Source organism: Neoarius graeffei, chromosome 12 (genome assembly GCF_027579695.1).
Source record: "Neoarius graeffei isolate fNeoGra1 chromosome 12, fNeoGra1.pri, whole genome shotgun sequence".
In the NCBI taxonomy this organism is placed as follows: Eukaryota; Metazoa; Chordata; class Actinopteri; order Siluriformes; family Ariidae; genus Neoarius; species Neoarius graeffei.
The window spans coordinates 62,391,606-62,410,617 of NC_083580.1; the positions used below are offsets into that span (position 1 = coordinate 62,391,606).

Consider the following 19,012-nt stretch of genomic DNA (forward strand, 5'->3'; position numbering starts at 1 on the left):
ATTAAATATAACATTTGAAATGCTGATATGTTTGGGCCTCTCTGAAGGATTAGAAGGCCCTGACGGTTCCCCTCTGTTTACAAGAGAAAAACATACCAACGAACATCGAAAAACTGGAAAAGAGTGTGTGTATGTATGTATAATAATAATAATTCAGTATCATGCTAGCTGAATGTACTGCAAAAAATGGCCTTTCAAAAATAAGAAAAGATTAGAACAAAGCATATTTGCTTGAATCAGGTGAAAAAAATCTGCCAATGGAACTAGTCAAATTTGACTTGGCAAGATTTCTTAAAGTAAGATGAAAAATCTAACCTGTTTTTAGATGAAATAATTCCAAAATAAGATTGGGGAACTTATTATGCAAGATCTGATTAACTCAAAATAATCAAAATCGTTCTTATAACAAGATCGTACTTCTTACATTTAGCCATTCAAGTCATTTTTATTTATTTCATTTTAAGGCAGGGGTCATCAAACTGCGGCCCGCGGGCCGACTCCAGCCCGCCACCCCCCTTTGACACCCCCCCCGCCCCTCTGCCCCCCACCACTTGAACCGGCCCTATGAGGCAATCCCCAAAAGTGGTCATGGCCTATTCTTTTAAATTGCTTTTTGGCAAATAATAACATGTCTGCATCTTGTATTTTGTTGATTTTATCAATTAAAATTGATATTCAGTTATAAAATGAACTATTCATATTTTCCGAATTTTCGTCATATGCTCGCGATCAAGCAGTGACAGGCAGTGCATGCGCAGAGAACTGTCAGTGTTCAGGACAGCAAAATGGCTAGCGGTCAGCGAAAAGCTGACAGAGAAAGCAGAGTTTTTAAAGAACAGTGGACCACCGATTATTTTTTCGTTCAGTGTAAAGACCGTGCAGTTTGTCTTGTATGTAAAGAAAGTGTGTCGGATTTCAAAGAATATAATCTGCATCGTCACTACGAAACCAGCCACAAAGAGTATGCTAGTTTGCGAGGGCAAACAAGAGAAGACAGGATTCGGAGGATGAAATGTGGACTGGCTGCACAACAGAATGTATTCCTTCGCCAAACCCAGATCAGCTAGGCTGCTGTCCGAGCTAGCTATAAGGTAGCTCACCTACTAGCTACCCATGGAAAGCCGTTTACTGATGGGGACTTTGTTAAAGTATGCATGCTTGCTGTGGCCGAGGAGGTGTGTCCCGACAAGAAGGAAGCGCTCAACGCAGTGAGTCTCTTCGCACCTGCTATGACCAGGCGAACCGAAGATTTGGGGGACAACGTGTATGACCAGCTGAATGAGAGAGCGTCAGAATTCGAGTTTTTTGCTTTGGCCATGGATGAGAGCAATGACGTGCAGGACACAGCACAACTGCTGTGATCTATTGATCTATTGCTCATATTATTATAATTTCACTGTTTTTTTTAAAAAATGTATTTATTTTATAGGCCTATTTATTTGACCTTTATTAAGTGCTGCACACAATTATTATTAATATATCAACAGGCCTACCTACAATTTATAATTTTCCACTCACCTTTGCCAGTGTCAATCACCTCAACCAGGCAGATGTTTCTTACCTTGACAGCTTTGATGTTATTTTTATTAGAAAATAAATTAATGCAATATCTGTGGTATTTCAAATGAAAATAAAGCGTGAAGACTCGATTACTACATTTTGCAAACCACTAGTAAAGATAAACAAATATGTGCCAGGAATCAAGTGTTGATATAGTAGTGTGGCTATAGTAGTGGGGATGGCTGTGCCAGGCTAGTAATCCCTACTACACAATGAGGCCTGCTGGCGGTCATATTTGTCTGGGTCATACAATTCTGTTATATAGCTGACCCGACCCCGGCCCCCCATCACAGTCAGGAACGACAATGTGGCCCCCAGAGAAAAAAGTTTGGTGACCCCTGTTTTAAGGGTATTTCACTTAAATTCATGACAAAGTCTTAGCAGTAAAAACTGAATTTAAGATAAATATACTAATATTAGGATTGTTAAATTCTACAACTAAGCATTGCTAGCTTAAAAGATTCTCCTTTTGTGACCTTTTTAATATTTGAATTTCAACATTCAAACATTAAAACATCTCTTAAGATTCCACTTCCCCAGGACCTCAGGCACCAAAAAATAAAAATTAAAAAAAAGTCTACGCATTTTGACTTAGTGCTTACACAACGCCAAAGCAACAGTGCAGTGTATGAGGAGTTTACAAGATCAGGCACAAAAAAAAGTCGACGCGTTTTGACTTACAGTGCTTACACAACGCCAAAGCAACAGTGCATTTTGGGGGCACTGACTATTCATGTGTACGAGGGGTTTACAAGATCAGGCACAAAAAAACCCCAAACAAACAAAAAAAACCCCACAACTTAACTCGCAGCATTCCAAAAAGACGTCACTAAAACGCCCTCCACTTACTCATCGCCTTTTTGAAGGCACTTGTCTGGTCGAGAGTATGTACAGCATCTAGAAGGAGCTCACTCTGAATGACTGAGAAAACAGTCGCAGTAAACTTAGGATCTGTAAGGTGGAGTTGAAATGTAATGAAAGACTCAAAGATTTCAGTAAAGTTCATTTATTCCCAAAACAAGCATACAGTACTTTTTGTTTTTTTCTTGAAACAAGATGAACCGCATTTGACAAATGTCCAAAATGTACTTACTTGTTTAAAAAAAAACGTGTTTTATTTTCAAAGGTGCTCCAAATAAGACTTTTTCAAGACATTTTGTCGATACAAGATTTTCAAGATGGACTGTCTAAAAACTAGCCTTTCTAGCTAAATGAGGTTTTGCTTGTTGGGCAATTATGTCTTATAATAAGGGTGGCTAGATGTTTTGACTTGAAAATAGACAAACTTCCTAAGATTTTTATTTTTTGCAGTGTGGAATATATCTGATATGCTATGAAAAAAAGCCAGCCAATATTATTTAAATATGGGCTTGACACACATATCAGCCATGACCAGGTCCATAGAAGCGGCATGGTCACATAACATGCAGGTTGATGCTACTTTTGCTAGTTTTTAATCCTGATCTGCCTACAAGTGTATCCTTTTGAAGAAATCACTCTACAGTAATGTTTAACGCTGAAACCTTGACATTTACTTGATGCGGTCGGATAACTGCTGCAACAGCAGTGTTGTGGGTAATGGATCTAGTGTAAAATGCGTGGCGACAAAACCTGTTAGATGCCGCCGTGTCTGAACTATGTATTTATGTGTGGTGGGGGCTGTTTACAGGCTTTGCTTCTCCACGGCTCGTTGCCTGACGATGAGCAGGAGGTTTCACTAAGCTTGGGAGAGGGAGTGGAAAATGCTGACCAACAACTGGTATGACTCCTTTACAAAGAGCGTTTTCTTCTCATCTTGAAATCCTGGCATTTCTGTTTGGTTTTGCTCACTTGTTTCAGCCTTTTCATAGGCAACTCCTTCGCATTCCATCTCTTCTTCCTTTTCTTTTTCACACACTCGTTTATTATCGCTCTGTCTCGCTCAGGTCTAGCAGGTTAGATCAAGTTACTGTGTGGTGAGTTCAGCTTTGTCTGAGTGTGAGGAGCCAAGTATCCATTTTCCTTCCTCTCTGTTCACCTGCTTCTCTCTGTCCAGCTCAGTTTCTGCCCTCATTCAGCTACTGTTCAGTTGTCTCTCTCTCTCTCTCTTTTTTTTTTTTTTAAGTCTGCAAGCAAATTAATCTTCTGTGGTTGTTACAGATAATAATCCGCAGTCGTCTTGACCAGAGTATGGAGGAGAGTATGGAGCTGAAGGTAGACTCTTGTTGTACTTTTATTTCCGTAGTATTGTAGTACGATGCTTGTATTTACAGCGGTTTTCTTTTCAGGAATTCTGTCCTGTTCTATTACATGAGATTTAAAACTGCATCGAACAAGCACATATGTGAATTTTGTGAATGTAGTATAAATCAGCAGATAGTTATGTTTGGTCTTTTATGCGTCTGTGCACGTTAACATTGCTTTCCTTCCTTGTCTGTGGTTCTTGTTGTGCTCATGGTTGTCCTGTAGAGGGAGCTGTTGAAGTACAAGCAGGAGGCGCGCAACCTACAAGGAGTCAAAGTGAGGAGGTTTTTGTTTTTTTGTTTTTTTAGATTCAGCACTTTCAGTAGTCTTTTGTAGCTGCATAATCCTTCTGCCTTTAGAGCTGTGAGTGTAACCCTGCTTTCAGTCTAACAAGTGACAAAACAGCACATACAGGTAGTCGTCGACTTACGACCGATCGACTTTACGACCGTCTGGTTATGACTGGCAAGTGTTTCCCAGCTGAGCGTACGACAGTTTCCGCCCCAGCTCCCGGCAGCACCTCTCGCCGCGTACAACAGTTTCCGCCCCAGCTCCAGGCACATGCGCAGTCTGTCTCGCGCTCCCTCGCGCACTCCGTCATACAGTTTCCGCCCCAGCTCCTGGTTTATGAAACGAGCAAATGCTCCCGCCAGCCCGAGCGCTGCAACAGCTGATGATGACGTAGACGACCCACAGCCAAGCACCAGTGATGCCAGCGGTCACTAAATTTTGTATTTTGCTATGTTTTACATTTGTATTTTGGTATGTTTCAAACTAAAATGTTTTCTATTTTTCACACCTGTATTTCGTATTTTTTGTTTTGCACATATTAAACGAATTGCACTGTACGCAGTGTAGTATGCAGTGTTTGACTTAAACCAAATAATGAGCCAAGGTAATGAAATAAGAAAATGTTGATGAAATAAGACTTTAAGATGATTACAATATCATTACACATCACAATATACTTACGTTCATTTAACATAGGCCGACTTACGACCAGATCGGTTTACAACCGGTCAGTCGTAACTAAACGCAGTCGCAAGTCGACGACTACCTGTACTCCGTTCGGATACGACGCACCTCAACTGGTATTCTGGCAAATTATTGTTGACATGGTAAAGCAACTGATTCAGATAATTGACTTCAGGAAATTCCTCTGACCAAAAATGGGGGCAAAAACTTTCGTAACTGGAGTATTATGTTTTCTTGGGTCTTTTCTTTTTGTTTGAGTATTAAAAAATGTAAATAAGTTATACAGGGCGGCACGGTGGTGTAGTGGTTAGCACTGTCGCCTCACAGCAAGAAGGTTCTGGGTTCGAGCCCAGTGGCCGGTGAGGGCCTTTCTGTGCGGAGTTTGCATGTTCTCCCCGTGTCTGCGTGGGTTTCCTCCGGATGCTCCGGTTTCCCCCCACAGTCCAAAGACATGCAGTTAAGTTGACATGAAGTGCCCTTGAGCGAGGCACCTAACCCCCAACTGCTCTCCGGGTGCCGTCGCATAGCTGCCCACTGCTCTGGGTGTGTGTGTGTGTGTGTGTGTGTGCTCATTGCTCACTTGTGTGTGTATGTGCGTGCGTGTGTTCACTGCTTCAGATGGGTTAAATGTAGAGGACGAATTTCACTATGCATGAATGTGCATGTGACAAAGGCTTCTTCTTCTAAAATTAAGTCATATGGTGACGTGTAGACATGTAATGATAATATCATGTGACGGTAAATCATGATACGATTTTTGGAATATTTGACTCGATGGAATAAAAAATGAATCTCAATTATTATCAGGCTGCGTAATCTCTTCGTTTTTCCTAGCTGTAGTTACGTGGTTTAGACAGCAGCGGGCACGATAACATACAGTAGTGGGAATGCATGTGACTTCATGCTAGGCGGAAGTAACACAGCTTCGATGCCATGGAAGCACGCAAAACAGATCTAAAATGGGAACGAGCTGTTGTGTGATTGACTGTACATGGCCCATTCTGTAACTGCGGGTACATTTCAGATGTCGACTCTGTTAGTCATCGTCAACTCTGTTATAGTCAAAGTGAGCAACCCATTACCAGAATCAGTGATTAACCGAGTTGACATTTCCCACCATTTTGTCTTAACTCCACATGCTAACCTCGAACTAGCGACCACATGGCATGCATAAAAACAGAATTTTATGGATTTTAATCATATTATTGTTTTTTAAATGAGTGAGAGATTCACCCCAGTATCACAATAACAGATTTGACGAATAATTAATCTCCTGTTGGTGTATCGTCAAAATTTTGTTCAAATTAACATGAGAACAAACAACACACCTCACTGCCTTTCTGAAGTTTCCTGCCAGAGGAAGCAACGTCTCTCGCCGCAGGTGTCACGCGTATTGTTAAAAGTCTTTGTGGATTTTATGCGGTTTTATAACCGAGTTAACAGAGTTGACAAGAACATTGGGACGGATAAAAATCATATATTTTTTTATTACTGAAATTTCACATAATACAGAAAATAGACGTTCTATGCAATTGATTTTATAACAGTTAATAGAATAAGCCTCCAAAAACCAGATTGTTAAACTGAATGACTTCATGTTTATTCAAGTTGAATGTATGAATCGGGAGTCGAAGACAGCCAGTAATGTGGGGGAGGGAGTTATTTAGTTCACATTTTATGAATAAATTGGGTCTAAAATGTACATCAAGCATTACAGTTGGTGAAAGTTTGTCATAATTTGCATTATTGTTCAAAACTGATTCAATAAAGATTTCTTTTGAGACACGAAATGTCCCCCGAATTCTAGAATGACCCATATATAGATTTCACAAGAAAGTGGAGCTCTTTTTTTTTTCTTTAAACAGACGAAGGCTAAATAAAAGAGAAGCAAATGCTGATAGAACAAATGTTCATAAGTTCATTAAGAAAAGGCTTATTTGTTATGAACCCTTTTTCATTTTTAACAAAAGGAGTAATTTTTTATTTTATAATACATAGGGCCAAATTACTCAATTCTGATTGGTCAATCAAGGAGGGCTTTTTTTCCGTAACACGGGGCCGTATTTCTGAAATGCTGTTGGCTAGTTCGTTGCTTGGTTACGGTTACAAAAATTAGCAAATTTTCTCAGCAAAATGGCTTTGGTAAAGAAGTTCCAATAAAATTTTGTAAACCACTTTCAAAATCCTCGTGTCGTGTCATGATGAAAGACGCTTTAGAAACTGATTCAAACGTGCAAGATAGACTACGTTCACACTGCAGGCTGAAGTGACTCAAATCCGATCTTTTCGCCCATATGTGACCTGTATCCGATCTTTTATTGACAATATGAACGACACAGATCCGATTTTTTCAAATCCGACCCAGGCCGTTTGGATATGTGGTCCTAATTCCGATCCCTATCCGCTCTTTTCATATGCGACTTCAGTCTGAACCGCCAGGTCGCATTCATCCGACTTACACGTCATCAACAAGCCACAAACGTCACTATTCTGCGCTGAAGTAGGCGGCGGGTCTCTCAAAAAGTTACAACAACATGGCGCATGACATCAATGCGAGGGACGCTTCGGGCTGTGAAGGTTCTGAATCTTCTCAATGGAAGGACGCAGAGGTTAGGGAGCTGATTTCCATTTGGGGGGATGCAGCTATTCAAGCTAGATTGGATGGGTCATACTGCAACCGGGCGGTTTTACTTCCGTAAACACTGGCCATGCTCACTGCGTGTGACGTCGTCGTATCCTGCAATGCGCATGCGGAACACTTTTAGGTCGCTTTTCGTTCATACTGAGGATCACATACAAGTCGCATATATTTGTTAATGTGAACGACCTCACAAAAAAATCGGATTTCACAAAAAAATCGGAATTGAGCATTAAGCCTTGCAGTGTGAACGTAGCGATAGTCTTGCGCCCTGATTGGTTTAGAAAACGTGAATGACAAATGTTGTGAACTTGAATGGCTTCCGAAGTATGAATTTGTCCCTATATATTATAAACAAGTAATCGTATGGTTCCTCGTAAAATTAAGGATCAATTTCACTCGTGATTTCAAAGTTTTGAAATTGCCCACGTCGCTTCGCGCCTAGGGCAATTTTCAAAACTTCGAAATCACTCGTGAAATTAATCCTTAATTTTACTCAGCCCCATACGATTACCTATACTGATAGGCTATTATATTTTACACCAACCTTCATAAGTGTGGGTAAATAATTATTGTTTTGTTATTAAGATGATGAAATCATTTTTTTTAATTTAACAAAATAAATATTTAAGTTGATAAAAAGTAGGAAAATAAATGTTGCTTTTTTTGGTAATAATTTTTTCTTTATTTGATTTTTGTTCAAAAAAAAAATCACAGGAAAATCTAATTGTGCTCCCATTATCGTGCATCGAATCGTTACATGCCTAGTGATATGTGAGGCTGGGATTGCTTGTTAATTTGTCAATAACTATCTCTAATAGCTGTTTAAGGAAAAAGTACTTTTATATATTTAATATATAAACACTGTAAATCAGTGTACAAGCTACAGACACAGAACAGTATGTGCTGATGGTGCGCTGTGTGTTTGCAGGATGCTCTCCAGCAACGCATGAGCGTACAAGAGTCATCTGTGTTGCAGCTCAAACAGGAACTCCTGCGCACCAGCATGAACCGTGATGAACTGGCAGGACAAAATGTGAGTATGTTAGCAAGTGCGTGTGTGTGTATATACAGGGGTGATAGCGTTCCGGCGCACCGTGGCTGGGGAAAAAAAAAAAAATCTAGTTCGCCCATTGTCCTGTGTCATTCTGAGATGCGCAGATAGACAGTAAAGGGAATTCCCTTTACTGTCTATCTGCGCATCTCAGAATGACACAGGACAATGGGCGAACTAGATTTTTTTTTTTTTTCCCCAGCCACGGCGCGCCGGAACGCTATCACCCCTGTGTGTGTATATATATATATATATATATATATATATATATATATATATTAGTGCTGTCAAAAAATGTCGCGTTAACGCGTTAACTTGACTCAATTTTAACGCCGATAAATTTTTTATCGCGAGATTAACGCTCTGTGGCATGATGTAGGTTTTTCATAAGCTTTTGAAACTGCCAGGAACTTGGAACAGAGACTTTGCTTAGAAAACCGATAGCAGCTAGACTGTAATGCTACGCCCCGCACAGCCAGAGTCCTCTGCCCCCCCCCAGAACCAGCGCGGGCAGGGCGCGCTAGTAGAGATGGGATTTATGGCTCTTTGATGGGATCCGCATCTTTGTGATCCGTTCTTTGAAAAGAGCCGTTCAAAAGACTGGCTAATTTGGCTCTTTTTAAATATTTATTCAGTTTTAAGAAGACAGCGTCTAAAGAAGCCAGATCCCTCTGAACTGTAAACTCAATGCTATCCCAGAAATCCTTCCTGTAATATGCAAATTTGGCCGCCTCTGATTGGACAGCGCGACGCATCAACAGGCAGAAAGTGTAAAAGTACAAAATGTGTTAAGTGAGCTGAAACAGTAAAGATCAGATTCAATGCAATATTTATCAACGAACAACTTAAACTTAATATAATAATGTACTTTATATTATAATCAAGCATGTCAAGCCTACCGTCACTGTGTAACCTGTCTCTCTGATTAACTCAAACAGTAGATCATTTCACTCATGGTTCTCTTGCTAGCCCCGCGCCGGTGCTCGGCTTAGGTTTCACGTTGCAGTGGCTGTGTCAAGACATGTTATGCTTTGCAATAAAAAAAAAAACATTGGTGCAAAGCAAGCCCATTCACTTTTTTATGCTGATAAGAGAATTACAATGGTTTTTTATGTGACAAAAATGTGCGATTAAATTGCGATTAATCGCGAGTTAACTATGACAGTCGCGACATTAATCGCGATTAAATATTTTAATCGCTTGACAGCACTAATATATATATATATATATATATATATATATATGTGTGTGTGTGTGTGTGTGTAGTATATACTTAAAGTGCCATTCCACCATTGGATGTATTCTTTGGCATAAAATACAATATATTTTGACAACATATATAAATGGTATCACTAGATAGAGAAATCTTTTAGCTTCAAAATGATATATCAAACATAATTTTTTGACTACGACAAGTATATTAATTTTGCGACCAAAGTCACCTACCCTTTTAATTTCCGTGCGTGATGTCATCGGCAGGTTCCCCTTCTTGTGTACCACGTGACGTGGCACATATTATCAGCAATGGCGGATAGAACGCGATAAAAATAATACCAATAAATCTAGCTAATACCAATAAATCTAGCTAACTGAAAGATTAACTCAAAATTTTTCGCAATTTTTTTGGCCCCCATATACGAGGAGAAATGACTCTCTCACTTTGGGGGTTTCCTGGTCTAAAAATAGACCGACACGTGGTACACAAGAAGGGGAACCTGCCGATGACATCATGTTTCACTACCGCACGGAAATTAAAAGGGTAGGTGACTTTGGTCGCAAAATTAATATACTTGTCGTTGTCAAAAAATTATGTTTGATATATCATTTTGAAGCTAAAAGATTTCTCTGTCTAGTCATGTTGTCATAAAATATATTGTATTTTATGCCAAAGAATACATCCAATGGTGGAATGGCACTTTAAAGTGCATATCCTGGACCAATTTCATGTTGTTTTTTATATGAAAGTATGTCCCTTTACACACTCATCCAGAAGGGTAATTTTGCACAAGGCCATCTGTCTACAGCAGAAAAAAATAAAATAACAAAACGCGTCTGGAGCCAGATTCGTGACGTCACGTGCGGAAGCGCCAGCAGGCTGCGCGAGCTTGCATGGATTCAGTGCACAGCCTGTGTACACCAAGTTTAGCAGCGAGTGATTTTGCATTGAAATATGGAATTGTCGCCTGAGCTTCTAAACCCATGGATTCATGTATCAATGCTCATCTATCTATTGTTACATAAATCATATTTTTTCTAATTACTATTATGTATTTCTTCATTTAGAAGAGTACTGGCTACTGTAGGAGAAAGATTTCATAAGCTACACACATGGAATCGGCTAAGCAGGGTTGTATATACATTTAACGTGTTTGACAGGTCCCAAGATCTCAAGCCCTGACACGCATGTCCCTTAATACATGTGAAGTAAGTGTATTATCGCCCAGCGCTTTTGTGTTGTTTACTTTTGTGTGTGTCAATAAATAACATTATCCGTGGACCACACAAACACAGGAACACCTAATTTAGAGTATAGTCTCTCTTATTTCTTACCCTGGCAACAGTCAACTTGTGAATCGCCGATTTTCTTGGTCTTTTTCTCGGCTCTGCTTTGGTCCTCGGCTTCCGGGTGCCTCGCACGAAGCGCTCCCATTTCTCCCTCATTGTCTGGTCTTTTGGGAAACGATGAGTACTAATCCCATCAAGATTGGTGTTGCTACACCCTCCTACGATACATCTGTTAACCATTTTAATAATTACGTGATAACGTTGAAGAAATTTGCAGAAAACCACCAGGTCGTTTTCTCATAAACAAATCAGCGCTGACGTAGGATTCAGAGGGAGGCGTCCCGCACGCGACGTCACGAAAATCAATGTTTGCCGGGAAATCCAAATGCCAAGTTTTTTCAGAGGCGGACCAATTCGCCTCAAATGGCTTGATTTCAACAGAATTTTTCTGGTATTGCGCAAGGTAAAAAAAAATTGCACAAAATGCGGAAATGTTACAGATATTTGATCAAAGTTTAATATAAAATAGGAGAATTACATTGATCTCGCTCCTGAATTTACCCGTGATATGCACTTTAAGGCATTGTGTGCGTGTGGTAATCAGTATGTGTTTATGGATCCTCAGGCAGAGCTTCATAAGAAGCTAGAAGAAAGGAACAGGCTTCTCGGTGAATATAAGGTACGTTAAGGGCAATTTGCACGAATGCACAACCGCCGTATCACTCATATGGTGTTAATTTCCCCACCAATGGATGAATACAGTTTAGCTTATATGATCATAGATGTGGATATGAGCAATCGCACGCTCTGATTGGCTACACTACTACTAGGCTATCAGCTCATATACTGTGAGTAGAGAAAAACAAAATGGCGGAGCGTGTTGTTGAACCAACCGAGGACGAAATAAAAACTACTCAAAAACACACACACACACAAAAAAAAAAAAAAGCGTAGCAACAAAATATGGAATGAAAGTATTTGATGGTAGGACTGGATTTTTTTATTTTTATTTTTTCAAGAAATATTATTATAGCCCCTGTGATGACCTGGCGACTTGTCCAGGGTGTACCCCGCCTCTCGCCCGTAGTCAGCTGGGATAGGCTCCAGCTTGCCTGCGACCCTGTAGAACAGGATAAGTGGCTACAGATAATGGATGGATGGCTATTATTATAGCCTTTTTCACAAATTGCTCCAGTTTGCTTACATTTTTTTTTTTAAAGATTTTTTTGGGGGGCTTTTTTCACCTTTTTTATTGGATAGGACAGTGTAGAGACAGGAAATGAGTGGGAGAGAGAGACGGGGAGGGATCGGGAAATGACCTTGGGTTGGAATCGAACCCGGGTCCCCAGATTTATGGTATGGCGCCTTATCCACCTGAGCCACAACGCCCCGAGTTTGCTTACATTCTAAGCAGAAATTATTTTTTTGTCAGATGTTTTGTGTAAAGCTTTTATTTATCGAATTTGCAAAAAATAATGCTCTGTTTCTCAAAATCCAGTGACTATGGATGGAATAAAACAGTTATTCGCGTACGACTCAATTTCGTGTAATAACTGTTAAATTATAGAGTGAAAAGGGATGTACTCTGCACAAAACTGAATCTGAGGAGAAAATTACTTAACACTAGTGAAATGATCTTGCCGCATGGATAGATATTTTTACTTGATAAGACATCTTGGAATAAATTGGTTGCAATCCAGAACTGAGATTTCTAGATTAATCTCAGTTCATAATATCAGTCTGAGATTTAATAATCTCAGAACTGGTGTCTTGTATTCTTCTAATAGGAAATGCTGGATCGTTTCAACTATTTTCACTTGCTCAGATATCAGTTTTTGCAGTGTATTTATAGTCCGGAGAAAAGAGTTATCATCTTTTAGCCACTAATTCTGGTGTGGCTAATGCAATAATTCTTGCTCTTGCTGTGCAGAAAGAGTTGGGACAGAAGGAACGTCTGCTTCAGCAACAGCAGTTCAAACTGGATGAAGCTCTACGCAAGCTGTCAGACAGCAACAGCCAGCAGGTCTGTCCTCCATCAGAGTACAAACCACAGGCTTCGCGAAATCTCGGGCAAATCTCCACAAGTTTCAGCTGTTGTTATTTATCCTTGTGTAACCCTCAGGCTGACCTGCAGAGGGAGCTGGAGCACAAGCAGAAGATTCTTCAGGAGATGACTGATCGTGACGAGGATGAGGTGAGACCAAAGCAACTAACAGACTCCTTCAGCCTGCTGTTATATGCGATTAGCAGCTTTAAGGTTGTTTGTTTGTTTGTTTTAGCTGCCTGGGTCTCCGAGCAATGGCTTCACACATCCAGCAGTGCCAGAGCTCAGCACAGCACGATCACACAAAGGAGTGAGTGCCCATCTGGATCATGAATGCAGCCATCAAACCAAAAGAAACCCAAAAACATTAATTAAATCCAATCAATCATCAAATCATTTATTAGAGATGAACAAGCCTTGAATAGAGATCTTGCAGTCACGTGACCGGAATGTAAACAGCCGCCATCTTGTCGGTAAAAAACACAGCTGAATACTGCTGCACTCGTGTACAAAATGGATCAATTTCAACCGACGGACTACACGGCTCATTTTTCTAATGAACAGATAACTAGATATATGTCTAAAATAAACGACCTACGGATTAGTGACCCTTATGGCTTACCGGACGGAGTTTTCACGACCGTGTCAGTGGATATTGAACTGCCGGAGGTGGAATACCCAGACGTGTATAATTACCTCATTAACTTTCCCTCGCTGTTCAGTGGTGAAGCACTGCGTGCTTATAAATCTCTGGACAGTTATCTTTACAGAAATTCAGGATTTGTCAGCCGCCCTCAGATGTGGCATCTTGTAAACAAGAAAATAACAATCCTCATTGGACGGGTAAGTCACTTAAGTATTGAGTATAGCACTGACCAGCCGATAATAGAATAGAATAAGGTAATTCCAGCTGTAATTCCAAATCGTCCGTCTTGTTTACCATGGATCTGGCGTTGGAGAGGTAGAGGCTTGGCAGTGGAGATTTGAGTAGCTGTTTTCTGAGCTTAGTCAACAGGCCGGCTCTGCCTGCAGCCTCGCTTTTGCTTCCTCTCCCGACGCCGCCTCCTTCGCCTGCCAGACCCGATAACAATCCACGGAGACCCCGCTGGTCTCACTATCTCGTCCGGAATGTTGTGCATGCGATGGAAATCGCTACAAACCGTCATTTTCTGCTGGAAACCAATGTCCAGTAAGTCCATACGGTTGTAGTGGATATTGAAGTCCGGTACAGACGAACAACACGCAAAAATACACACAAAAAACATAAAAAACGTGCACAGGTAGGGAGAGCTTGTAGTCGCAGCCGTTGTAGTAGAATTGTGTATATAGTACGGTTTTCCAGAAGAAAAGGTAGAAGTAGAACCAGAAGTAGAAGGCGGAAATAGTTTGACCGACAAGATGGCGTCTGTTACAATCTGGATCGGCTGTGACATCACATGCAAGATCTCTATAGGCCATTTGCGGGAATTGGTCACATGTCAATTTTCCCCATAGCAACAAGCCCGTGGTGGGCAAGCTAACTTGACATTCCTTGACAACCATAAGAGTTTGGCTGGCAATGCGAAGCAATCCATTTCTATAATAGCTGTTTTTACCTTTTCTATGGTCTTTTTTGACCCGAATTTTCGTGTGTACTTGGAAAAAGTTTGTGGTTTTAACTTCTGTCGCAAGTTAAAGCGAACCATTGGGGAATAAATCTGCTTCTTATCGGCTAAAAACACATCTACAGGTGTATCTGTATTTATTTTCAAGAATCTTCACACATTAAGCGAATGATAAAAGGTAGAGAAGGAGAAATTATAAACATACAGTGGCATGCAAAAGTTTGGGCACCCTTGCTGAAAATGTCTGTTACTGTGAATAGTTAAGTGAGCAGAAGATGAACTGATCACCAAAAGGCATAAAGGAGACGTTTCTTTAATATTTTCCGTAAGATTACATTTTTATTTCCATCATTTACAGGCGTAAAATACCAAAAAATGAAAAGGACCTGAAGCAAAAGTTTGGGCACCTGACATGGTCAGTACTTAGTAACACCCCCTTTGGCAAGTATCACAGCTTGTAAACACTTTTTGTAGCCAGCTAATAATCTTTCAGTTCTTACCTGGGGGATTTTCACGCATTCGTCCTAGGAAAAGGCTTCCAGTTTTACAAGTTTCCTGGGCTGTCTTGCATGCACTGCTCTTTTGAGATCTGTCCACAGGTTTTCAATGATGTTTAGGTCAGGGAACTGTGAGGGCCCGGGCAAAACCTTCAGCCTGTGCCTCTTGAGGTATTCCATTGTAGATTTTGAGGTGTGTTTTGGATCATCGTCTTATTATAGGACCCATCCTCTTTTTAACTTCAACTTTTTTACAGATGGTGTGATGTTTGCTTCCAGAGTTTGCTGGTATTTATTCGAATCCATGCTTCCCTCGACCAATGAAACGTGCCCTGTGCCACTGGCTGCAATACAACCCCAAAGCATGATCCATCCACACCCATGCTTCAGAGTTGGAGAGGTGTTCTTTTCCTGGAATTTGGCACCCTTTTTTCTCCAAACATACCTTTACACATTGTGGCCAAAAAGTTCTATTTTGATTTCATCAGTCCACAGGACTTGTTTCCAAAACACATCAGGCTTATTTAGACGTTCATTTGCAAACTTCAGAAGCTGAATTGGCTAGGATGCAGGAAAGGTTTTCTTCTGATGACTCTCCCATGAAGGTCATATTTGTTCAGGTGTCGCTGCATAGTAGAACAGCGCACCATCACTCCAGGGTCTGCTAAATCTTTCTGAAGGTCTTTTGCAGTCAAACAGGGGTTTTTATTTGCCTTTCTAACAATCCAACGAGCAGTTCTTTCAGAAAGTTTTCTTCATCTTCCAGACCTCGCCTTGATCTCCACGGTTTCTGTTAACTTTCATTCCTTAATAACATTACAATCTGAGGAAACGGCTACCTGAAAACACTTTGCTATGTCCTTGTAGCCTTCTCCTGCTTTGTGAGCATCAATTATTTTATTATTCAGAATGCGATGGAGTTGCTTAGAGGAGCCCATGGCTGTTGATTTTAGGGACAAGTTTGAGGAGTCAGAGAATTTATACAGCTTTGAAATCTGCATCATCTGACCTTTCCTAATGAAGAATTTGAGCAAGCCACAGCTCAATAAGCTAATTAAGGTCTGGAACCTTGGTAAAAGTGACCTGAGGACTCAAATATATTGGGGTGCCCAAACTTTCGCATGGTGTTCCTTTTCTTTTTTCACTCTCCAATTGTACAAAACAAAAATAATACACAAATCCTGCATAAAACGCTGAAAAGAAATGTCTCGTCTTTACCTTTATGCCTTTTGGTGATCAGTTCATCTTATGCTCACTTAACTATTCACAGTAACAGACATTTTCAGTAAGGGTGCCCAAACTTTTGCATGCCACTGTACCTGAGAAATCCGCCATTTCGCAGGTGAATCTCTTTCGGCGGCGACCAACTTGAGTCCAAAAAACTGTCTTTTACGGCCAATGATTCGCTTTAACTTACGACAGAAATTAAAACCACGAACTTTTTCCAAGTACACACGAAAATTCGGGTCAAAAAAGACAGTAGAAAAGGTAAAAACAGCTATTATAGAAATGGATTGCTTCGCATCGCCAGTCAAACTCTTATGGTTGTCAAGGAATGTCAAGTTAGCTTGCCCACCACGGGCTTGTCGCTATGGGGAAAATTTGACACGTGACCAGTTCCTGCAAATGGCCTATTCAACATAATGGATGTATTACATTCGAAGATGTGTGTATTTCACAGGGCTTTGAACCGGTTCAAGGAACGAAAACCGGAAACTTTTTCTATTTCACATGGAACAGAAACGAAACCAGAAACTTTATTATTTTTTATGTTCCGGAACAGAAACGCTTATTAAAAATAATGGTAACCGGTTAATACTGGTTTTTATTTCGTTCCTCAAAGTTTCCGTAGCCTACAAATAAAAAAGCCATTCTTCTCCTGCGCAAGTTTCTATGACCCGCTGGGGTTCACTTCCTGTGTGACGGTCGCTGACTGAATGGAGAGCGTGGGAAGGTGGTCTACTATCACGTTTCCATTACTGAGTGTCTGAGCAAAGAAGAGCCTGAACGTTGCAACCTCCCTATTGGCTGTTTGTAAAAATGTATCAGTTGTTGCCCTTCCCACGGGAATCATCGCGGGCTCGAGAGACGAGACCTGACGAGTTAGTTCATTGGTAGCAGAACAAAATGTCTGGACACAAATCGGGTTTTCAGAAAAGGAAAGAAAATAAACGGAGGGTTGAAAATACAAAAAAGGAGGCAGAAAATGCAAAACGAGTTTTAAGGTAGGACAAATGGTTACTTTTCTGAGGCAGCCCGCCGTGGCTGCCTGCAGGCTTATTTATTATAGCCCATTTAGTTAAAATAGTTGATATAAAATGTTTATAGTTGTAGTTATGTGATGGTTGTCCTGATTTAGGCTGGTGTTTTTTTTTTTTTTGGGGGGGGGGGGGGGGGGTTGCGCGATGTTGCACCCGGGTCCAGATTAGGGCCGAACTGGCCCTGGCTACATTTCAGGTGTAGTTTGTTTTATGTATGTATGTACTTGCATAGATGTGTACTTGGTCTTCCAATATGGCGCCTAGCAAAATCTCGCGGCGCGGTGACGTCATGCGGTAGCCCTCTATAGGGCCTGACTAGCCTTTGGTAACACACTAAACGAATTATCTTTCATTTTTGGCACTTTTTCTGTTTGTGTAGATGGGAAGAGGTACTGAGAATCCAAATCGCCAACATTTGAAATAATAATTGTTTTGAATTATTTCTTGTCTTATTTAATGAAGGTTGTAATAGAATTAGCCTACATTTGGCTTAAGCTGGATGAGACAGAGACATAACTTTATAGCCATTTGTTAAACCGCTGACAGGGAACGTAATTAACCGTTCCGGGAACGAAATTTTTTTGTTCTAACCGGTTCGGGAACGTCTATTTAATGGTGGAACCCAAAACCGGAAACGTTAAAATTCTGTTTCTGTTCGGAACGAACCAATAGGAAAAAAATTCTGGTTCAAAGCCCTGGTATTTCATCCTGTATGTATCTTCAAACTGCCAAATCTCAGTTTTCATTCTGAAGGCAATGTGAAACTGACTAAAAAAAAAAAAGTGTCCTTATTAAACAGAAGGTATAAAAATGTATAATTTGATTAAAAATCTTGCTCTAGTCTATTGGATTGTTTTTGTTCCTGGCAGACGGAGGAGCTGCAGTTGGTACGGGATGCTCTGCGCAGTCTGAGGAACAGTTTTGGAGGCCACGACCCTCAGCACCACACACTGGACACACTGGAGCAGGGCATGGCCAGCCTTATGGACCGCCTCTACACACTGGAGTCACGGAGCAGACAGGAGATGAAGGTGGGGGAGCATTTTCTCAAACTGTGCCCTCTCAGACATTTAAAGGAGTTACACAGAACCTTTATTTTTAAATACATTTCTGAGTGGATAGTATCTCCATCCTTGACTCTTGTATGCTGCATAATTGGGAATAAAAATCGACCGCGAAGTTGGCATTTGAGCTGCCCCGCTGAGCCAGCCAGCCCTGAGTGCGTGACGTCACAGCGGTAACCGGTGCTATAGACCAAAGCCAGACTCAGCAGGCGAGAGTGGTTGCAGTGTGTCTTCGTTCTGATTTATCAGAGATTCTTCAGATTCCTCAAATAGTAATACATCTGACTGTGATGCTCCTGAAATTGGAGTGTGTGTACAGTACATGCTACTGCTATACACGTAGAACCGTATCAGTTCGAACCATCGGAAAGTGAATCCAATAGTAGCACGTCGGCCACGGAGGCCCCCACCTTACGAAATAAAGCCAGAGAGCAAAGCCGTCTCGAGAATTGGGTGGAATTGAACTGACAGTCTCATGTGACTCTCATTAAAACAGGATAGGCGTTATAACTTGTGCAACGTACATACATGCGTTTTCACTGATAAAACGTAAAAGGCTCATTAAATAATCAGATGAACTGAGACGA

The 19,012-nt window shown here is 40.8% G+C and overlaps 1 protein-coding gene across 2 annotated transcripts in view; it reads left to right on the plus strand.

Moving 5' to 3' along the window:
- dixdc1b (DIX domain containing 1b) overlaps nucleotides 1-19,012 on the plus strand; it is a 157,978-nt gene that overhangs the window by 107,013 nt on the left and 31,953 nt on the right. For both annotated transcript variants that reach the window (XM_060936160.1, XM_060936159.1), the window contains exons 8-16: nucleotides 3,230-3,319; nucleotides 3,700-3,753; nucleotides 4,009-4,059; nucleotides 8,328-8,432; nucleotides 11,581-11,634; nucleotides 12,886-12,978; nucleotides 13,078-13,149; nucleotides 13,235-13,309; nucleotides 18,231-18,392. In XM_060936160.1, coding sequence (XP_060792143.1) covers nucleotides 3,230-3,319; nucleotides 3,700-3,753; nucleotides 4,009-4,059; nucleotides 8,328-8,432; nucleotides 11,581-11,634; nucleotides 12,886-12,978; nucleotides 13,078-13,149; nucleotides 13,235-13,309; nucleotides 18,231-18,392 — 756 coding nt within the window. The remainder of the gene's footprint in view (nucleotides 1-3,229; nucleotides 3,320-3,699; nucleotides 3,754-4,008; nucleotides 4,060-8,327; nucleotides 8,433-11,580; nucleotides 11,635-12,885; nucleotides 12,979-13,077; nucleotides 13,150-13,234; nucleotides 13,310-18,230; nucleotides 18,393-19,012) is intronic.